The following is a 23,786-nucleotide window of genomic DNA, read 5'->3' as shown; positions in this document are numbered from 1 at the left end:
TGCACCATTCCCTCCGGTGTGGCTCCCCAGTGGGATCTTCTGAGGAAGACTCCGGAGAACGGGTTCCCTTCAAAGGGGGGTCTTGCAGCTCTCGTGGCCGGGATCCTGAAGAGGGGGTTGGGACAGCTGCATGCTGGGGGGGGGGGGGGGTTCTGATGGTGATGTCACTGGTGCTGACTGTGAGCCTGCAGAGGCAAGTACCCTCTCCATCACCTGGAAATCAGGCCCGCCTGAGGAGGAACGGGAGCCCGGAACCGGGGTCACACCCTGCCCTGAGGAGCCCACCTCCAGGTGAGGAGCTCTGAGAGGACTGGAAGCCGGAGCCATGGACATAGGCGGCACCAGCAAGAAAATAGGCGCCGGGCTAGGTAACAAGGTACGGACAGTCCAAGCACTGCTCCGAGAGAGCATCGGCTCCAGCAAGGCTGATCGGTGCCGAAAGGAGACAGTATGCACCGGGGTGGACATTTGTACAGAGATCTCCGGGACCTGGGTAGCAGCCGGAGGAGGATAAACGGGAGAAGATGTAGTAAAAGATTCCGAGCCAAAGAGGGACGGAAAGCCTAGCTGGAGTGGTCAATTCCCTAGCTGCCAGAAGCTGGTCCACAACCCGCACTAGGTTTAATTCGGAAAAACTCCTGGTGGATCTAAAGGACGCTGCTGAAGGAGAATCAGGTCTTTCAAGAAAGGGGCTAAGCATCTATCCCAAAAAAGGGTCGTAAAGTTGGAGAGTATCTGTTCCTTGGCAAATATTCGAATTTAGGAGCCGAAGAAACTATTGGCACCGTGGCCAGGGATGGTGCTGAAGCAGGTACAGTCATAGGAGCCAATGTCAGACCCAAGGATGGCACCAAAGTCAGTGGTACCGAGGTTAGAACCGAAATAGGGGTGAATATCATAGACGGCACCGAGGGAGAAGATACAGAGCCTGGTGCCAAAGAGGCCTGCACCAAGGGCGCTGGAAAAACACGGAGCCAACTCGGTTCCATAACTGACGGAGATGTAGGAACAGACAGACTCCATTTTTCCTTATGTTTTCTGGTCTTTGGAGGGGTGAGACCTCCGACCCAGACAGAGCCTCCGAAAAAGCTGTCTTAAGCCTTTTATAAATAAGCTTGTTTTTATGTTCTACTAATGTACGATTACTAAAACTAGCACAAATGTCACAGTCAGCTTTAATATGGTCCACACCCAAACAGTAGACGCAATGAGCGTGTCTGTCCGAGTTGGACATCCTACACCCACAATTGTCACACTGTTTAAACCCCAACTTAGCTTTGTCTGACATGGTAAGGCAACAAGGCAATCCTAATAGAAAAAAACAAAATAAGGGAGAGAATACCAACGATGGCATTTAAAAAAATACCACAAGTGGTAAGGAAGGGCCTACCAAAGGCAGGAGAGAGGGACAGTACCAACGATGGTGGAAATTTAATTACCAAGGTAAAGGGTAGGAAATATATAGGTTATAGGCGACAGTGAGAAAAGGCTAACTTAACAGAAAAACAAGAAATTTTGAGAAGAAACTATATTAAAAATCACAATTTTCTACTCGGCTTAGAGAGAGATGGCTAGCACGTCTGACGAGGAACGTGGTAAATGAGATCCAGAGTAACTAGGAGAGGGGCATTATTTGTAGGTCTCAGCTGAGAGTTTTTGTCTGGCGCAAGCTTGGAAATGGCCGTATTGGTTCCGAGGATGGAAACAAAGTCCTAATAGTAAGGAATGAACAAAGATTTACAACATCAGATACAATATTTTTAATGTTCTCATCGAAGCAAAAACATTTTGAAAATGTGGCCCGGATTCAAATGGAGAGGAGAAGCAGCAACTGCTTAGAAGATCAGCCTGCCAAACATTAGCGGGTACATATAAGCCATACGTTGGAAATAAACATTAAAAAAATCTTACCATGTATAATTGGTGGTAGTAATAGCTTTCTATCATGATGGCTACTCTTTCCATTTTATCATGGAATGTAAATTGCCTTACAGATATAAAACTAAGGAGTACTGATGTATACTAAAAAATGTAAAAGAGCAAATAGCAATGTTTCAGTAGACAGATCAGATAGAAATGAGCATGTGAATTTGACAACGAACACATTTCAGGATGGACATTCAATAGAATACAAGGGACAAAGTAGAAGAGAAGTGCCACAACAGCATTAAACATGCATCACTACAAAAAACACTAGACACATCACATTTTTTCCCCTACAATCTTTAACAATTCTTTAAACAGCATTAACTGGGATCCCTAAAAAATACTTCCTCTAGATGCTGCAGCAGTATTTTTCAGCTATACATTCCTTAACATCTTAACCTCGCTGGCTAAAATGTGTAAAATCTAGTCACACCCCATGGCTCACTAGAGCAATCGAACAGAACATGGCCACCAGAGACAAAGCCCGGAAGCTTTGGCAAAAACACAAAAAAACCCTCTGACCTTATAACCTACAAACACCTTCGTAACCAAGTAAAGCGGCTAGTTATTAAGGATAAAAAGAATACTATCATACTTTACAAAACCAACACAAACAAAATCCAAAACACTTCTGGAGCTCAGTCAACAGCCTACTACACCCAGGGTCAAACAATAACCCCTGTCCAAATACAGAAAAAAAAATTGAAACAGCCACACTCCAACACATATTTTATAAGGGTCTATAGTAAAAGCCCAAAAGTCGTAACATCGAAGCCATGTACATCGACACATAAAGGTCGATATACATAAACATTGAAACACGTAAACGGCAAAATTCACAATGCCGAACATGTTACATTAACACCAACATTAAAAACAGAATTTGCACCCCCCCCCACACACCCCCCTACTTAAATATACCAACTCCGAGAATGCACTACAGTGGGGAAAAGGATATATTTCCTTATATCCACGATCACGCTGCTGGCTTGCGAACATGTTCAGCGTTGTGATTTTCGCTGTTTACATACATCAACCTTTATGTGTCGATGTACATAACTTCGATGTAACAGACTTTTAGGCTTTTAATATAGACCCATTTTATAAACGTCATAGTCAATCTCTCCACCAACTTCCCTCAAAATCATCCTAACCAATCAGACCCTCCAACTACAAATACGTCCTCTCCCCACTCACGCAACTTCTCTCTAGCACCTATCCCTACTGCCACATTAAAGAAACTACTTCTGAAATTAAAACCATGCACTAATGCCCCTGACAACACGCCACCAGAATTATTTCAAAAAGCAGCAAATTCCATTGCCTACCCTGTCAGCTTACTTCTTAACAGGTTCATTCAAGAGTCTTATGTTCCCACCATTTGGAAAAAAAACATTTATCCTCCCACTACACAAAGGCAGAAAAAATACAGACATCTCCAACTTTCAACCTGTTGACATTCTCTCTCCTATCTCAAAGATCCTTGAAAAATGTATTCACAGCCAATTTCTTAACTATCTAGTTGACAATATTTATTATTTATTATTATTTATTTTTATTTACATTTGCTGACCGGGAGAGTCCGACTGGACACAGGTCCGATTTCAGCAGAGGCCTGGGGAGAAAAGCTCCACATTATTATTTGCATTATACAGTTAAAAAAACATAGCATTTAAATATAGACATTAGTCCAGTTAAGATCGCAAGACAAGAAGAAAACAGATGTAAAACAGCTGTAGAGCATAGTACAATTTTAAAATATGGCGACATATACTAAACATGGTTAAAATGTAGTTGATACAAACTGTTTTTGAGTTACATAACAGCAATTAGCAGTTGCTACTACAAAAAGTTAGTATTATGTGGTAGGTAGCTGGTAGCCAAGCTTGCCAAGAGTAGGTTGTTGATAGGGGCTGAGAGAGGTAGTGGGTGGGGGGAGTGAATGGTATTGGGGGGGGGGTTGCAAGGGCATATCTGGCAAGTTTTGAAGTGTGATTTTAGTAAGGATTTAAAGTGGGTGCAAAAAGTTAGAGGTAATTGAGGATGGGAGGGAGTTCCAGAGTTTGGCTATAGTGCAGGAGAATAATGCTTCTCCGGCAGAGTTAATGGCTCTTGTGACCTGTAGGAGGTTTTTGTGGCTAGATCTGAGTGATCTCGTGGTTATGTAGGGTTGGAGTAGATTCTGGAGGGATGGGACTTTTAGTGGTTGGTTTATTAGTTTGTGGGCAAGTGCGAGTTAGTACCATTGAAGGAGGTGGGGGAGCTCTAGCCAGCCCAGTTCTGCTAATGAGAGACCGTGGTGAGTACGGTAGGAAGCCCCTGTGGCAAATTTGGCGATTTTGTTGTAACAGGTTTTGAGCTAATTTAGATCACATTGTCTAAGGTTAGTAAATATTGGAGAGGCACAGAGTAGGATAGAGATAAGATGAGAATTTGCTACTGAAATTTTAGCTGATTTGGTAAGTAGTTGCTGATTTCTATATAATGCTCCTAGTTTTTTGTGCACTTTTTTAATGGGCATGGAAATGTGAATGTCAAAGTTCAGTTTATTGTCTATTTCTACTCCTAGTTATTTGGTGTGTTCTGTAGGATGGATGGTGGTGTTGTCTTTTGCTGTGATGTTAAAGTGAGAGCTGTCTAGGGTAAGTTTGGTGGGTTGGAAGATTAGTAATTTTGTTTTGTTTGGGTTGAGTATTAGTTGGGCATCGGATAACCAAGTTTCAATAGAAGAAAATGCTTCCTGTGTGACATTTTGCAGTTCTGGTAGGGAGTGGGCTGTGCAGATGATGGTTGAGTCATCTGTGTATTGTATGAGTGTGCCATGTGTTGTGGCTGAGGCTAGATTATTGGTGAAAATAGAGAAGAGTAGGGGTCCCAGGATGGACCCTTGGGGAACTCCTATGGAGACTGGTAGTTGGGGGGATAGGTTGTCCTGCCAAACAACTGCTTGTTGGCAGTCAGATAGGTAACTCTGAAACCAGTTGATGACTGCTTGAGAGAAGGATAAGTTATCGAGAAGAGAGATGAGTTGTTTGTGTGGGACTATATCGAAAGCTTTAGAGAGGTCTAGGAAGATAGCGGAGGAGAGATAACCTGCATTTTTACTTTGTAGGATAGTGTTAGAGAAAGAGAGTAAGGCGGTGGTGGTGCTATGGTTAGGTCGGAAACCGTGTTGTGTGTTGGAGAGGAGGTGGTTAGCAAGGAGGTGATCTGAGACTTGAGAATGAATGCATCTCTCTAGTATTTTGGAGAGTGGCGAGAGAATAGCTATGGGGCAGTAATTGGTTAGATCTCCTTTGTGTGGGGGAATTATGTGCGAGACATTCCATAGTGTAGGAACATAACTTTCTGACAGAGATCTGATAATCAAGAGTGATACGGGGTAGGCTACAGCATTAGCTGCAAGTTGAATGTATTCACCTGGGAGGTTGTCTGCTGCTAATCTGGTGGTTTTAAGTTTAGTTAGTAGTTGTTTTATTTTGGAGGTAGGAACAGGAGAGAAAGCGAAGCTAGTTGGGAGATTGTTAGTTCTAGTTGATGGTGTGAGTTTATGGGGGGGGGTTGTGTTGTCTAGCTAGTGATAGTACGGTTTGTGTGAAGTGATTGTTGAAAGAGGTACGGTTTGTGTGAAGTGATTGTTGAAAGAGGTAGCAATATTTTCGGAGGAGTAAGTTAAGTTAGGAATGGGTGTACTTACTTTACCTGGGTGGAGGATGGAGTTTACTGAGGACCAGAATTGGGGTTATGTTGGGAGGAGGTAAGGGCAGACTGGTAGTATTGGATTTTGTCCTGTTTTATAAGCTTTTTGGTTCTATTGCGTAGTTCTAGGAATTTTTGCCTAGTAGAGGGGGTTTTGCAACCCAGCATGGTTTTAGACCAGGACATAGCACTACTACAGCTCTTAGATCCTTCTGTGACAGTCAATCGGGCTCAAGATGCCAGGAAACTTGTCTTCTCCATTTCTCAACCTTTCCAAGCCTCTGATACTATCTCCCACCCTCTTCTTCTAAGAAAACTATCCAACTTAGGAATCTCTCCCTCTACCCTACACTTGTTTTCTAACTACCTCACAAACAGGCAACAAGCTACTAAGTGGCAACACTCTTTCTCTACTTTCCTCAAGACCACTACTGGTATTCCCCAAGGATCCATCTTAGGGCCTCTACTATTCAGCATTTTCATCAATGACTTCCACTCTGCTCTCACTCAAGGCACAGTCATCCAATACGCAGATGATTCTACTCTCATCTGCACTGCCAATTTCCACCCAGACTCCTGAAACTTACCCAGTCAGCACTCAGCTCCACTGAAATATGGATGGCTAACAGCCACCTTGCCTTAAACCCCAAGAAGATTAAACTTGTGCTATTCACCCCTAAGAAGACCATTATTATAAACAAAGACTCTTTCTCTATTCTGTCTCAAGAAAACACTACCATTGAGGTTGTCACACATATTAAGCTTCTAGGTGTCACCACAAATGAACACCTAACTTTCGCCGTGCATATTCACAACATTACAGAAACTGGGCATGCTATACAGACAAAATAACATTGGTCAATTAATCCTCAAAACTAGACCTTGCCTCCTCCTTCCTGCTCCCCTCTCTTCTTTATGGTGCTCCTCTCTTTACCAACATGCAGACCAGTCTTAAATCCAAAATACACTCGTTATAACAAAATTGCAAAGTCTGTCACTAACGGATGACACTTATCTCTCACCACTTTGCCTCTCTTCAATTACTAAACTGGTTAGAACTTCCTCATCATCTTACATATATACAACTAACAACCGCCCACAAACTAATACTCAACCCTTCCAGCTGCCCTGCCCTTTCTTCTCTAATTACACTATACCACCCTAATAGACCTCTTTGCTCTGAAAAGCAAATGCTCTTGCAAGCAGAAATACCTAATCTCTCCTCTGGTCAAATGCTCCACTCCTTTTAGGTTCATAGGTAGGTACTAGGCTATTGGCCCTAGGGCCTATATACGCCTAGCCAAAAAGGTACCCTGGCTTTCGCTACCCAAGAAAATTATTTTCCTGTGCCCCTGTCAAGCAGAGTCACAGAAGCGATCCCTGGAGTGAATTTTCTATCTCGCATCCAATCAAGATTTTTCTTGAAGAGTGCTAATGAGGAGCTTTGTTTGATATAGATAGGTAGTTTGTTCGGGAGTATGGGAAGTCTCTGGGACAGGAATTTAGCCCTCCAGCATGTTCTGTTTATTGCAGTGACAAGGTTTAGATCCCTAGAGCGTGTAGCTTGGAGGGATTGGGATTTCTTTAAGTGGAGCATGTCCAACAGCTCGGGGTTTGACATATCGTTGTATGTTAGGCAGAAATCACCTCTGAGTAGGCGATATGTGACGGAGTAAAGCTGGAGTTTTTTGAGACTGTCTGCATAGGGCATCTGTTTGAGGCTGGTAATCCTCTTTGTGAGGTACTTCTGCAGCCTTTCTAGTTGTTGTAGATGTCTTGTGAGGTACATACCAAAAGGAGCGTTGTCATCTATAATGGGTCTAATGAGTGATGAGTAGAGGGGAGGAATGACCTCCTTTTTCCTGGATGAGAAACCTTTTGTGATGAGATGTGCCACATAGAAGGATTTCCTGACTACTGTGGTGATGTGATTATCAAAGGAGAGACTACTGTCCACCCGTGTCACAAGGTCTCTTATCACACTTTCAGTGTTAAGTAGACTTCCTCCTATGTGGTAGTTCATGGGTACATAGCTTTTACCAAAAGGGATGACAAGGCACTTTTTGTCATGGAGCTTGAGGCCATGGCTTTGACACCAGGCATCTGTCTCAGTGAGGCCCTTTTGTAGGATATCCACAGTGTTAGGTGTTTCGATTATGGCTCCTAGTTCACAGTCATCTGCGAACTTCATTAGCCAAAGACCTTCTATGTTAGCCTGTTCTTCTGAGAAGTAAATACCAAACAGGAGAGGACCCAGGACTGAACCCTGTAGTACTCCACTTGTCACTGGTCTGAAGTCGGATTTGGAGTCTGCTACTTTTACAGTGTGGGTTCTGTCAGTGAGCTAGTTGGCAACCCATCTTGTGACATAGGGATTTATACCTAGTTTAGTGAGTTTATCTATAACTCCAGAGTGGAGAAGCCGCGGTGGTGCAGCGGTAGCATTGTCACCTCACAGCAAGAGGTTCTTCTGTTAGATTCCTGGCTGAAGCACCTTCTGTGTGGAGTCTGCATGTCCTCCCCGCTGTCTAGTAGGGTTCGAAAGACATGCGTGAATGGGCGTGCCTTCGTTGAAGGTTGGGCGTCGAGCTGGCACCTCGGCACCGTAAAAATCTACTGCCAATCATTAGCGGACTGGAGTTCCGCTGTGGCGACCCCTAACCAGGAAACCTGAAAGAAAGACAACAACATCTGTAATTCCAGAGTGGGGGATGGTGTTGAAAGCCTTGGTGAGAGCTAGATAGGCTATGTGAACCACCTTACCCTCATCTACGGCTTTGGTGACTGCTTCAAAGAAGTCTATCAGGTTTAGGAGACATGATCTGTCTTTTACAATCCCAAACTGGGTAGGGTCCAGAGTTTGGAGACTACCAATGTCGTTGTTTATAAGTTCCATGATGATACGTTTCATAGCCTTGCAGACCAGGCTCATCGGGCTAATGGGGCAGTAGTTCCCAGGGTCCGTGGTGGCTCCCTCTTTGTGGAGTGGGATAACCGTCGCTGTGCGCCATTCAGTGGGCACTAGGCCTGAGGTGAGGCTTTGACTGAACATGGTACTTAGAAGGGGTGCCAGTTCGTTCTGTAGTTCGTGTAGAATGCAGCCTGGGATGTTGTCAGGTCCCATGGATGTTCTCACTCTTACATCCACTAGCAATGAATCTTTCTTCAAAAAATCTTTGAGACAACATCTTTCCTCCCAGTGGCTATGCTCATATGCTAGTTCCTCACAACTTATAACCTGACTTTGTCTCTCTCCTACTACTAATCTCACCTTTCCTACCTCCATCTTATATTCCCTTCTAGAACTTCACCTTTATCCCTTGATGACAATCTTATTTCTGTACCTATGTATACATGTACTGTCAGCAGATACATTTATGTACAGCTGCATTGCCTTCCTTCTTTGTCTAAAAACTTTGTCTACTGTTTAAAAACTGTTGTATTTGCCAACTGAGTTTTCATCAAAGTGTATGTATTGTATAAATTATTGTGGAGCTTTTCTCCCCAGGCCTCCACTGAAAATTGGTACTTTTTCGCCCAGTGGACCTTCCTGGTAAACAAATGCCAATAAGTAAATAAATAATAATACTGACTGGTAGAGGTGTTCCAATAGTAAAAAGGGAAAAAAAACAACAATGACAGATTTGTGGTAGTAAGGCACTATGGGCAAGAGAAGAGTAATACCCTGTCATGCATTTACATTCCACCAAAAACTGCTATTTTGGAGCTTTAAAAAAATAGTGAGAAATAATTAATTTTCACCAAAATGTCAATGTATGGGGAATGGACCTTTATTTGCAATTGCCAGGATGTATCAGGTACATAAAAGAGAAAGTATAACAAAAAGAGGTGAATATCTTGTATGAAAGATATGAATCTTGCAGTAGAAAATCAGGTAGAATTTAGATATTACTCCCCAAGGTACAATAACTGGCCTACACTAGATAAACGGGAGCATGTGTACTTGATTGAAAACTCTGACATACATCCAATGAGTACTTCAGATCATGCACCAATAAAAACAAAGAAACTCTGACATACATCCAATGAGTACTTCAGATCATGCACCAATAAAAACAAAGAAAAAGATCTAAAGTCAAAAATAAGACAGTGGCACTTTCCCATTTACACGTTAAAGAGAGGGGTATTTACGGAATGTGTAGTGGAAATTATTCTAGAGTTATTAGCGAACATAGAAATGTCTTCAAAAGGGATAGCTAGTGAGCGAGATACAATGAAAATGGAGTTTCAAACAATGGTAAAAAATAAAAGAGAGAGAGATAGCAAAGAAGTTGTAGGAATTATCTAGATAGACTGACAAAGGTTAAAATATTTCAGAATAAAGGGAATTGGACAGGACAAGAAGAACAGCAAATGCAGGATGCCAAAGGAAATATAACTGAGTATCTGGATATTCTGCATGTGTTCAGAAAGATTGGTGTTAAGCAACTATTTTTGGTAACAACTCGAGAACACAAAAACGTTTAGCACAATGAATTAGGCAACAGAAAGCAGACAGGATTAGTGCCAAACTTAGGGAATGTATTACAAGAAAAATAACCAGAGATCCCATAGAGATATTTATCTCTGTAATTTTCTGAACATTTATAAAACATAGGACTGTGGAAACCAAGAAAAGCCATAATGGAAATATTTATGACTTTATTATGCTAAGGTTAGAGAAAATGAGGCTCAACAATTAAAAAAATGATGTGGGAATCCTCCAGGAACAGATGGTATTCCAGTGGAAGTTTGGCTGGGAGGAAGTGTTTGTTACTTTGACCTGTTGCACCACGGTGGTACCATGGCTGATTCTGCTGTTAACAATGATGCGAGTTTGGAATTGCCTTACAATCCTGGGAATGTACCTTTGAAAACACCACCTTCCGAGCGACTTCAGCGCTGTTTATCTGATGATGTCAATCCGTTACTTGAATGTGAGATTACTGCTGCGGGCAAGAATGCTACGCTCAGTTGTGAAGACCTTGGGAAATTTGACTCTGTTTTGAACTCGTTGGAGTTTGATTTACTCAAGCTTAAGCGATTGCAGCTTCAGCATTTCCATTTTGAAGCAAGTATACAAAGGAGAGTTGTACCACGGGGTTTGAGAGTACTTAAGATGCCAACTTCTGGCAATAGGTATCCGGAACTGCTTAGTCGATGGCAACGCCTTAACATAGAGGGGAGCATCAGCTACATGAAACTTTTAAATGAGTTTTTTCTTCCTGAGGAACTCTCGTTACAGGCGACAGTCAAGGACAAACAGTCATCTTTATATAAAGATTTTAATAGTGACCTTGTAGATTTAAAACTTGATCGTTTGATGGACAATGTTACTATTTTTGAAAAGAGGTTATTGGAGCAGAAAAAACATAAGTTGTCTAGGGATATTTTTGATTTTACACACGGCCAGGTCTTTACTCGGCCTAGGAACAATATTTCTGGTCAGTCTGCTGCTAGACAGGTAGGAGTTTCTACCTTGAATTCTAGCAATGGTCATGTTAATGGAACTGTTGGTAACCCTGTGAATGCATCTACTATCTCTGTTGAGTCTAATGGTCCTGTGACTATTGCCAAGCCTTCTAGTGATGTTAATAACAGTGATAATGTTGATATTCATAGTGTTTCCTGTTCCACAGTTGTGTTACAAACAGGTGAACATATACAGTCTAATGGGGCCGTTTTTCCACCTGCTCAAAGTTTAAATAGTAATGTTACCACTGATGAAGGACCTGTTGTTCGTAGTAAGGTTTTTAATACCAATGGTTCTAGTAGGGAGATTGGTCCTTGCAGCCCTTTCCCCACAGTGGATACTTTTCGCAGAGGGAGGCACCGCTCAGTGAGCAGGGGCAGACAAAAAAGGAAGTTTATAGCCAGCGAAGTGAAAGAACCCACACTCAAGAAGATGTGGGAGAAGTTAACATAGTTTATAATCTCTCACATAGGCCACTGAGTTGTTATGAGCTTCAATTATTAAACAGAAGCTTGTCTTTCATCCCCTCTGTTCGGAGTAATCATATAGATACTATTCTTGATGTTAAGCTTTTTGCTAGAAATTTGCAGCTCACGTTAATGTATTCTGGCACTAGTTTTGTTCAGCCAGAAATGCAGTTCAGGAAACCTAGTGTCTACACTCCAGTATTACACCCTTTAATTGATACTTTTAGTAAGCTTGTTGAAAGAGACATCTATTCCTCTTGTATGGATTTCACTCTGACTAAGAAACATTTGAGTGTTAAACAGAATAAAGCTTTACAAGATCTTATGCATGATGCTAATATTTCCATTAGGCCTGCTGATAAGGGAGGGTCTATTGTAGTTCTGGATAGGTCTTTTTATCATAGGGTTATGGTAGAGATGCCGGACAATGAAAGGTATTAAAGACCCATAACCCCAGCAGAGGTACAGAGCATTATTACCAGAGTTTATAGTAGCCTAGAGGACCTATACAGGCTTGGTGCTCTAGAATTCAAGTTATATGATTATTTGTTGATTGATAACCCTGTTATTCCTATGGATTACCTAAGATACATAAGGATTCAGTTAACCCACCTATGAGACCTATTGTTTCTGGCCGTGGGTGGGTTACTGATAATTTGTCTTTTTATATAGAGAAAATTCTGAGACCTTATGTGGATTCGAATAGGTTTGTACTTAGGGATTCCAAGCAATTTTTACTTGATTTTTATCAAGCACTTCATTCCTTATCAGGCCATGAAACAGTTATCTTGGTCACTATGGATGTCATATCTTTGTTTACCAACATCCCTAATATTTCAGGGCTAGAGTATGTACATTCGTATTTGGCTACACACTCTGATTTGCCTTTGAGCCGGATAGAGTTTTTCTGTTCTTTGATAAAGTTATTTTGGAAAGTAATGTTTTTCTTTTTGATACTAATTTTTATTTACAAAAAGATGGCGTAGCTATGGGCACTTCTTGTGCCAATAGCTACGCCAATCTAGTTATGGCCCATTGGGAGGAGCATAAGCTTTCTGATTTAGTTTCTTTCCAGAAATATGTTCCTTTCTATAGGAGATTTGTCGATGATTTGTTTCTTTTACGGACAGGTAGTCTAGCTGAGTTAAAGAGTTTTGAAGAGCAGGTTAATAGTTTGACGCCTTTTTTAAAATTTACTACGATTTATTCTAAATAGTAATATTTCTTTCTTAAATGTTTTAATCTAGCGCCTACCAAATGGTGATTTTAACACTGGGGTACATAGGAAGTCCTGTTATAAAAACACCTTGTTACGTAGGGACAGTATGCACCCCAGACATGTCTTCTCAAATATTGTTAGAGGGCAAGGTATCAGGGTTTCTAGGCTTAATCCATTCACAACCAAGTTTGAGAAAGAGCTTCACAGCCTAGGAGCTAGGAATTATAGACAAGCTGAAATAAAGGAAGCTTTTACACATGTTAGGAGCATCAGAGATGATAGAGCCTGCCCTATTTTCTCTGAAGCAGGAGTTTCATCCTATGGTAGTTTTAGAGGGAATGATACCTCTTCTATTAGAGCACAAACACATAAATTGTCTCTTTTTTATACACAAGATATTCAATTAAGGATATTATTCATAAACATTGGCCTGTACTTACGTTAGATCCGATGATAAGGGATCTTATAGGTGAACAACCACATTATGTTTTTAAGAATAAGAAAAATTTGCATAGGTTGTTATGTTACACTACTTTGACACCTAGCAAGGAATTACCTTCTTTTGAAGGTACCAATCCTTGTGGTGCATGCAACTACTGTAGCTTTATTACCAACTCTAATATTTTTGTACACCCAGTCACACATCATGTGTTTTCATTTAAAGTTAATGCAACTTGCGACACTAGACATGTTGTCTATATTGCCATCTGCACTCACTGTACCTCATTTTATATAGATAAGACTGATAGGAGGTTGAAAGATAGGATAAGAGAACATCTTTATCAGATACGTATCACATCTGTTGTTAATGCCTTATCCAAGCATGTTTTACAAAATGGAGCTGAGCATACTTTTACTTTCTCCGTCCTATATGTCAATATTCCTAGTATTAGAGGAGGTGATGTTGCTAATCATACTGAGGAGGTAGAAACAACCTGGATAGTTAAACTTCAAGCTCATGTACATCCAGGTCTAAATGACAGAATACCACTTAAACCTGCACTTAAGAACAGAAGATGTAAAGTATTGACCAAGTGATGTAGCTTAGACACTTTTGATTCTTTGATTTTATGTCGTTTGCACACATTTCATGCTTTGTTAATGCATTTATATCTTTATTTTTATATATTTTTTATTTATTTATATAGTGACTGCCCTAAACTGTAAGTTTATATTAGGGTGTTTAGGTTTCTGTATAGGCTATTTTATATTTTGTAATTATTTCATAAGTATGTTATGCCTTTAAGGTTTCTTATAGGTTTAACCTAAGTCTGATTGTTTAATTGTTTTATTGTTTTAACTGCTTACACTATATAACCCTATTGTTTTAACTGCTTACACTATATAACCCTGTTTCTTTTCTGCTGGGTTTGGGTTTGATAAAGCTTGTTAGCGAAAGCGCTCACCACTTTTGGATCCTAATAAAGAGCTTTTTATTCATCGCATTTGGACTCATTTTGGGGCTTTTTTCCATATTTTGGACTTTGGCATTTCGTATTCTGGATGTTCTAACTGGTCTGAATAGACACAACTGAAATTTATTTATCTGCAAGGTTTTATACTGCCTTTTTGTGGTGGTTGGAACATATACAGCCTGGTTCAACTCTACGCAGTTTTGTTGTTTATTGCTCATTATTCTGGCCCTGTCTCTGCTCACGGCTGCTTTACTGCTGTTGGTGTCTGTTTTTATTATCGTTTGTTAATTAAAAAAATGATGTGGGAATCCTCCAGGAACAGATGGTATTCCAGTGGAAGTTGGGCTGGGAGGAAGCGATAAAAAAATTTGAAAGGTTTTACTTAACCCCATTTTAAAAAAGGAGGTACACCAGCATCACTGTATTAGCCAAAAAAGGAAAAGACCTTTCAGACCCAGCTTCACATTGATCCATTTCAATTTTAATGCACGACTATAAAGTGTTTATGTCTAAACTGGCTAAGAGAATGACAAAGGTTTTGCCAAAATTGATGCATATGGATCAATGTGGTTTTGCAGAGAGGAGGTAAACCATTAACAGAACAATCACAATTCTAAGGAAAGCAGAATACAAGAAAACACCTCTATGGTGGGTCTTGATGCAGAGAAAGCATTCAATAATACCAGGTGGAATTTTTAGTGGGCCAAAGGACCCATTTGTACTCCCTGATGGAATAATAGGGTTAATTAGGAGGAAATATCAAGGGTAGGAGGCAAGAACTAAGGTGGCACAGTTCTTCTTTGGCAAGCTATGTTTGAATAGAGGGATCACAGCCAGGGAGTGTCCTCTTTGCCCTTTAATTGCTTTACATTCAGAGCCATGGCAAAGAAAATAAACGACTCACAAATTCAATTATATAAAAAGTATGTAATCAAGAAAAGTAAGCTTCATATGCAAATATTACTTATATTTATTTACCAAAGTGGTGCACTGATTTCAATGAATCATTTGCAGACACGGCCCAGGTGAATAGGATCGCACAAGAAATGAGCAAAACATTTACAGGTACAAGAATGTGCTAAACAAGCACTGATACACACACACACACACACACACACACACACACACACACACACACACACACACACACAGATATTTAAAGATGTAAAAAAAGATGTTACATTTCAAGAAGCGGTTAACTATGTTAAAACATGGAAGGAAAAATGGAATTATGTTAACAGAGCTTTATGGATAAGATGAAGCCATAATGACTGAGATGACATGCTACAGGGATAGCAGCAGGTGTGAGGGTATTAGAAAATGCAAGTGAGAACAGTTGCAAGAAAGGATACCATGGGGAAGAAGAAAGAGAAAGTGTGTGAGGGGCATGGAGAGTAGAGAAGAGTAGAAAGAAGTGTGACAGACATGCAAAAAGAAGAGGGAAGTAGAATGAATGAAAGGCAGTAGGTAAAGGGGATGAAAGATCAGATAAGGAATGATAAAATATGGATAAAGAAGTGTGCGAGAAGGCTGCAGGGTTAATGAAATGTAACCTGAGTGGATGAAGCTGCACTTTGCTTGGGTGAAGAAGTGTTACTTGAGCTGTTGTCTGAAGTCTCAGTACTTCTGGAAATCTTGGATTGAGAGAGAAATCAAATCCCATAATTTAGGTGCTAGGATGGAGAATGTATGGTCAGTGCAATAACGTTTACTTTTCAGTCAGTAGGGTAGGTTGACACTGAAAGATACCTCTGACAGGATAGGTAGGGGTTTTGGTGAAGTGTTTGAGTGAGAGGTGCTGGTGTCTCAAGATAAAAGGCTCTGTGAATTAGTTATCCTAATAGGAACTTGGATATCAAACATACTGGAAGCCATTTAGCATTGACCACGGCAGTGGTGTCCATTATTTTGGAAGTTAGTAATGAACTATCAGATTTTATTGGAGACAGTGGCATTTTTCTTTGAAGCTGCATCTATAACAGGTTGTCCACATCTGAGTTGATATAACAGTATACCTTTGCCTGTTTCAGCTTTGGCTGGCTTGGACAAAAAGAGACAATAGCTTGTTCGCTCACAACAGTCGTGTGTGTTGATCTTTTTGCATGTGTTTTGAATGTGTACTTGATAAATCCAAAAAAGGACATTTTGGTGTTGTGATATATTGAGATATTTCAAGACTTTTCTGGATATAAAATGAATGAAAATAAAACAAAAGCTATACAGCTAAACCATGAATCCACACAATAATTGGCTCCATAGCTCTCAACCTCTTAGCACAAAAAATCTGGGCAAAGCCAAAAACTAATAGAGGGACAAAACCAAACAGGGACAATTTTTAAATATTGCTATTATAAACTTAAAAAGTTGCTAGAATAAAAACAGTCTTGTATTACCATGCATTTTCTGAAGGATATGAAGTCTGAAACTCAAACACTTGTCATTTAGTGAAATCAATCCTCACGGATATACCAAAAAAAGTCCAGAAAAAAAAAAAATCACAAATGAGGAACAGGCCAAAAATAGGAGGTAAGAATCTGGACAGTTGACAGGTATGAGTTAAACATGACTGTGTTGTGGCAGCTAAGGATATGTGGGAAAAGACTAAACAAAAAAATAGTACTTTTCCGTTATCGGGGCAACCTTTATTTTAATCACTGTACTAATTGGTTAAAGTAAGCAAGGTTTACTGGCTCTGTTTTGGGATGGTAACAAAACACAAATTACCCCCTAATAGTGATCATTGAGAGATACCTGCACAAAATATTCTGATGAAGTTTCCAGTCAGGAAATGAAAGCGCTTAATCGACTTGTACTGTGTTTGTGTAAATAAATTAATTTCTCTTTATTACGGACTGCAGAGTCTTGCGAGAGGATTATTTTGTGACATCTTGAGACTTATTGTTCCTTCAACACTGTGAGACTGCCTTTATCGGTTTCCTGCTATCGGGGAATTCACTACTGTTTATTGGTTTTGTTTCAAGTTGTTTCCCGTATCTTCCATTTTTTTCTATTACCTGCACAAAATAGTCTTGTTGAACAGAACAGCCCTCCTCGTTGATTTTCCCTGTTTGATTTCATGATCACACGATGTTGCCAAGTGTTGCAGTTCCATACTTATTATTTATAAAATGCATATTAACTAATACCTTGCTGCTGTATTTAACCACAACAGAGTGATATTTAAAATATCGTACTTTATTTTCACGTTTGGTCGTTCATCTCCTTTACTTTTGGTGTTCTATGGAATTCCCCAGCAAAGGAGTTGAGAGCTGCAATAGCATGTAACACGTGATTACTTTCAATTGGTGCCATCTAGATGCAGAACCAGTAAGCTGTTCTACCGCCTGCAACAATTGCTTACTAAGTCACAGAGCGAAAACAGTGGGTAGGCTCTGCGTCGTGAATAAAGTTAAAGTATAAAAAATGTTCGCATCCTGACAGTAATCATACTTCTCATTGTTTATAAATGCATGGTAATGTAAATGTGTTGTACAAATAATAGCAGTATTTTTTAAAATTGTCCCTTATGTTTCATGACAGACAGAAGTTTGCATCATAAACCATTGTTGATTTCAATCAGCAATTTGTTTCATACTTCCCTGGGGTCATAACATGCGTGTTGATGAAGCACCTCTTGTTTTGTTAAAATCTGTAATCATGTAGAGAAATATTGAAAAATAGCCCACGATTTTGGCAATTTTTAGCAAAAATCTCAAGCAAACAATGTGAAAGGTAAGGCCTCGGGTAATGTGTGCATGGTAGGCAACAGCTGTTTTCATGTTATCGTTTGCTGGAAACTGGGTAATGTCGTGTTGCATTGTTTTATATCATTATCTTGCACATGTTTACACTTATTTATTTATCCAATTTAGTCTGTTATCCATTTAACCTCAACTGCAGAATCAAGGAAAATATTGAATAATCAAATACAATCAAGGATACTTTTTAAAATATCAGTACTATTAAATCAAGACGTTGATAGAAAATAATGACTTTTTCTTGATTTGTTAAATGCTATCACTGCATGCCCATGCTAGCGGGTTACAACTGTTGCCCTGATAATGGAAAAGTACCCAAAAAATAATACAAAAATAAAGAAACTGGAAGCTCTTGATTATGGACATGGATAATAAGACACAAGAAATGAAAATGTTTTAGTCCCTTTAATAAGACACAAGAAATGAAAATGTTTTAGTCCCTTTAATATTGTATACAGGTCAGGCATATTTTTTCAACAGGAAAAATTAGTTGAAGGATCTACTTGGAAGGAGAAGAAGTTAAGATGTAAGTAGGATAAATTGATTATCTTCACAGAACAACGGGATTTAGGCTTACCTAATTTGAAAGGATACTTTAGAACTTAGCAGTTATACAATGCAAACAGAAGATTAGAAATCAGAGTGGAACGAGATAACAATGATACATGGAGGAAGTTGGAGAAATATGGAAAGGGTATGATTTAGGAAGCAGATCCAGTAGGAGAACAATAACCCAACACATCACTCTCACAAAACTGCAGAAAGTATTCTAAGAACTAAACTACCATGAGAATGGAGAAAGGAAAATTTGCCAACAGGGATGACTGCAAGTCGGGGTCTAGAAAACAGGCAAGAGAGTGCTGGAATTTGCTTGAGAAAATTAGCAAAGGAACCAAGGCATTGGGAGCAAATAACTAGAGAGGGAAAGGTAATAGAGTGGGGTGAGGCCAAACAGAGACTTGGACTACAGGTTAAGAGACTTCCTTCTCTAAAAGTGATTGATACCAGAGTATAGGCAAACACAAACCGATAGAAGAGTGTCAAGCGAAATATCAACTTTGGTAGAATTTTTAATCATCTGAAACAAAAGTTGATGTTAAAAAGATAATTAGTAAAGCATACAAAATATTGCATGACAACTATAAACACTGTTTGGAGAAGATCAGAAAAGATGAAGTATTTCTATGTTTAATGCCATTGACTGGGGAAAAAAAAAAGAATTACTACCACATGGAAACCAAAATCTAAAACAACTGTAATTGAAACAACTACAAATATTGTAAAGAATATAAAGGAATTAAGGATAAGATCTTTAGGAAAAGGAAGGAGCAAATCACACAAATAAATGGAAATTGTGGGAGTAACAGATACAGATTAACATTCAGGTGGAGCACTCAGCTTTTAGGGAAGGCAGGAATTAAGCAATTTATGCATAGCTCTCAACCAAACAGGGAAAAATCCAGAAATAATGAGGAACAATTTTAAAATATTAATACTAGAGTATGAGAATGTAAATTACTATGTGTTTTCTGAAGTAAAATAAATCAATATCTTTAATTATTAATATTATTAATTACACGTAATTCACCACATTTCCAATACAAATAAACAGTTTTTGGGGGGGATTAAGAAGGACAGAGGTAAAAATCTGAGTCAAAATCAGGGACAGTTGAAATGTATGAGTTTATATAATGTTGGACTGAATAATAAGAAAGAAAATGTGTAATGCGTGAATATAAAAAATGTCAATACTTTTTTTCCCCATTAATGTAAATGTTTATGTTTTAAACGATAATTTAATAAAGGTGTTAATCCCTACATCACTCAATTGGTTGCCAACTGGCTTACTGACAGAACCCACACTGTAAAAGCAGCCAACTCAAAATCCATCTCCAGACAAGTGACAATTGGAGTACCTCAGGGTTCAGTCCTGGGACCTCGGTTGTTTGGCAGCTACTTCTCTGAAGTACAGGCCAGCACTGAGGGACTCTGGCTAACAAAGTTTGCAGATGACTGCAAACTGGAAGCCATTATTTAATCCCCAAATGAGGTGGATATTCTACAAAAGGGCCTTAAAGAAACAGATGATTGGTGCCAGAGCCATGGGCTCAAGCTAAATGCCAAGAAATGTATAGTTATCCCCTTTGGCAAAAACCATGTACCCATGAATTACCACGTAAGTGGCAGTACACTAAATACCAGAAGTGTGATAAGGGGCATAGGTGGACAGTGGTCTCACCTTTGATAACCACATTGCCATAACAGTCAGGAAGTCCTATGTGGCACACCTCATCACCAAGGGCTTTTCATCCAGAAAAAAGGAAGTCATTGTCCCACTGTACTCATCCCTCATTAGACCCATTATAGAGTACAATACCCCATTTGGTATGTACCTCACAAGACATCTGCAACAATTAGAAAGGCCACAGAAATACCCCACTAAAAGAATCACAGGCCTAAAGCAGATGGCCAATGCTGACCATCTAGAAAAACTCCAGCTATACTGTGTCACATATCGCCTACTCAGAAGCGATCTCTGCTTAACATACAAAACCATGTCAAACCCAGAGCTGTTGGACATGCTACACTTAAAGAAATCCCAATCCCTCAGAGCCACACGCTCCAGGGATCTAAACCTGGTCATCACAATGAATAAAACATGATGGAGGGATAGGTTCCTGACCCAGAGACTCCCCATACATGTCAAGCTGGGCGCCTCTTTGGCCCTTTTCAAAAGGAACCTTGATGATTGGATGGGAGATAGGGAATTCTCCCCGGGGATCACATCAGTCACCCTGCTAGACAGGGGACCAGGGAAATAAATATTCTGGGAAGAAATAGCCAGGGAATTGCTATGGCTAGGCTTGTATAGGCCCTAGGGCCGATAGCCTAGTACCAACCTATGAAAACCTATGAACCTATAAGAGTAGTGGAGGATGGTGCAGTGACACATAGTGGTGTATGGGAGAGTGCTGGCAGTTTCTTTGGGATGCTGAATGGAGGAAGAAGAAAAGCAAAACGTTGCTTGTAGGATTAGAGTTGAGAGAGACACTGAGTAAGAGTTAGATGTGATGAACTGGTGGGGAAGTAATGTATATTTAAAAGGTGGCTGGAGAACTGGGGAAAGGTTATGCTTTGCATGCAACTATAATTTGATGTTAGGAGGACCTTTTTAGACTGATAATGTGTAATAAAAGTAAAACATAGCACACTTTATTCTGAAGTTACTAGTAACCTGTTAGCAAGTGTTCCACATTGTGGCAAGCAGTGTTCATTTTACAAATGGGAGGTTGAGAGCTATGCTCACAACCTAGCTACCTCTTACCTCCAAATTGAGGGACAAACGCAGAAAAAAAGCCAGGGACTCTTTCTAAGACATAAATCGTACCAAGTGTACAATCTTCTAATATATACATTTTTGAAGCAAAAAACTATAATTATTGTTACTGGCTACTAAGTATAATCCGCCGCAATTTCTCCCCAAATTGCCCGTTTTAGAAAGAGCAAAATTTTAAGGCAGAATATGGGATGTTCCTAAAATTAGGTACTACTGAAATGCCTGAAGTGTGAATATTCCCCTCCAGAATGTAAGACCCTCATACATAGAATAAAGGAACAACTCTTCAAAAAGTAAAATCTTGCAGTGAACAAAAATGATATTGTAAAATACACAAGAAACACTTGACACAAATTCATCATAAACACTAAGAATCAATTAATTTTATAAATCAAAAACATGCAGTAAGAATACAATGAAAATAATACGAATAACTCGCATCATGTGACAAATAGCATTTTGTACAACAAAACTTGGACAATTGCGGCATACGTAAACGTCGAGCGAATATTATACTTCACATACAGCCAACCATATTGCACCATTCCGCAAAAAGGCAGCGTCACAAGAAATCTATCCACCAATCACTACAGAACGGATACGATGCACCGGCAGCAAGTTTGTTGTTTTCTGTCTGAGTAAATCCGTTGACTAGCAACTTCTGCTCCTCACCCACTTCATTTCCCAAATGTCCATCTATTTTTCAACTCATGGAAGCTGATTTCTGACGCGGTAAATTATGTCATAACAGAACTCTTTTGCTACTAACCTGAAGGGTCAACCTCCATTCCGGTTTCGTTTGCCGCTGCCATCCTTGGTACCCACACTTTCTTTTCCTTTTCTACTGCGCAATCGCAGATAACTGTTGACTTTCTCAACGCGCACTGCGGAGAATATTTGACGTTACGCCGTCTGCACGTATGTGGGTTACGTGCTTCGCGAAGTTCGAGGAATATTATTGACTTGACTAAATGTATACAATTTGATAACTGTGATGCATCGTTTTAGCAGCTTGTTACTCGTTCGTTGTAAAAGTTGCTTACTGTATAATACTTGTTTATATTTTTTATGAATAAACCTTTGTTTTGAGAAGTGTCTTGGTTTGTAACTGCACAGGATATGTGTTTTAGCTGTAGTGGTCTGAATACTTAATTGACCAGAAACAGTGGAAGAAGAAATGTGGCACATGAAAAGTTAAATAACGCAAAATGTGTGTAAACAGATTATGTTTTCCACCAGATGAGGCATGCTGTGTTGTGTCGTTTCAGTTCTGTTAGATCCTTGGTGCTTTGTTTTGAAAAAGAACCCCAATGTTTTACCACTGGGAAGAACCGATTGAGAAAGTTTCAGCCTTAGACATCCAACTGTTTGTTTTCATGCATTTATTTTGGGATAATGCGTTTTATCTGGCCTAAATGTCTTATAATTGATGCATTTCTTAATATATAGTCTGTGTTTTGTGAGGGATGGTTGACACCCCCCAAAAGAAAAAGGTGGTATAACTACAGAAGGGAGTTGAGCGGATGAGAGCTAATAAACCACATATGATAGTTAAAATGTGTTCTTACACAATGTCATGTTAAGATTTGGATTACTATTACTGTTGTTTTTTTGGAGCTTTTCTCCTCAGACCCCCGGCCCAGTCGGACACTCCCTATAAACAAATGTCAAAGTATTGTGCTTTTGGCCTTTTCAAGGCAGTCAGTTGTAATTGAACCTCTGAAGTGTACCTCATTACGAGAAACATACCTTATTTGAGGTCTTAAAGGAGAATTGCACCCACAGACTTAAAATGTTTATTTCATCATAGTTTGGTGTTTCCTGCATTTTAACACCACTTTGGGACTGTTTACAGGTTTTTAAATATTTTATACTGGCATCTTGAAATAATTCTGATTGTTTAGTCTGTCCCATAATTCAGTGCGTGGCTGTAAAAAAAATGTCATGGATGCCTTTTTCTTCCTGAAGCTCCTCACTGCATTGATTTTACATGGATACACTTTTTCAGTCACATTAACATTTCATGCCATTCAGTGACTACTTAAAACATAAACAGTGCAAATGCCACAGAACAGACTTTCAAAGTGCTTTTTACTGCTGCTTCTTTTTAGTGTGTGTGTGTTTTTTTTAAGCCTGAAGTGTACTACTTTAACTCATCTCTCATCCCCCTTCATACCTAACTTTCCTAGCTGTCAAGGTGCTAAGGATAATTTGAGCTGTTGCCACCTGTGATTGATAGCCTACAGCAGGAGACTTGCCTCATGTACTCTTTCCTTATTCTAGCCTTTACTTTCTGTTTGGGTAGGGAAGGACTAGGCAGCTGTGACATCATAGCATGGGTGGCCTTTTAGGAAGGTCGTGGAAATGTCAGTTTGGGGAAGGAATTGGCCAGAAAACTACCTGTATTCATTGGTGTTGATGGCATCAGTGAATTGGAGACTGCAGCAAGCTTTTATCAGGGCGGGACAACAGTTTTTTGAAAGTGAAATCAC

General features: G+C 39.7%; 1 protein-coding gene across 1 annotated transcript in view; it reads right to left on the bottom strand.

Moving 5' to 3' along the window:
* The window catches only part of COPS6 (COP9 signalosome subunit 6), an 839,183-nt gene extending 816,917 nt beyond the window's left edge, over nt 1–22,266 (bottom strand). The window contains exon 1 of the mRNA XM_044077362.1: nt 22,064–22,266. Within this exon, the coding sequence (XP_043933297.1) occupies nt 22,064–22,106 (43 nt within the window). The 5' untranslated portion in view covers nt 22,107–22,266. The remainder of the gene's footprint in view (nt 1–22,063) is intronic.
* Nucleotides 22,267–23,786: the final 1,520 nt, after the last annotated feature.

This window comes from Protopterus annectens, chromosome 7.part0, assembly GCF_019279795.1.
Source record: "Protopterus annectens isolate FY-2018-M chromosome 7.part0, PAN1.0, whole genome shotgun sequence".
NCBI classification, from domain to species: Eukaryota; Metazoa; Chordata; order Ceratodontiformes; family Protopteridae; genus Protopterus; species Protopterus annectens.
The sequence above is the reverse complement of the archived record's forward strand: the minus strand, read 5'-3'. Positions and strand labels throughout refer to the sequence as shown.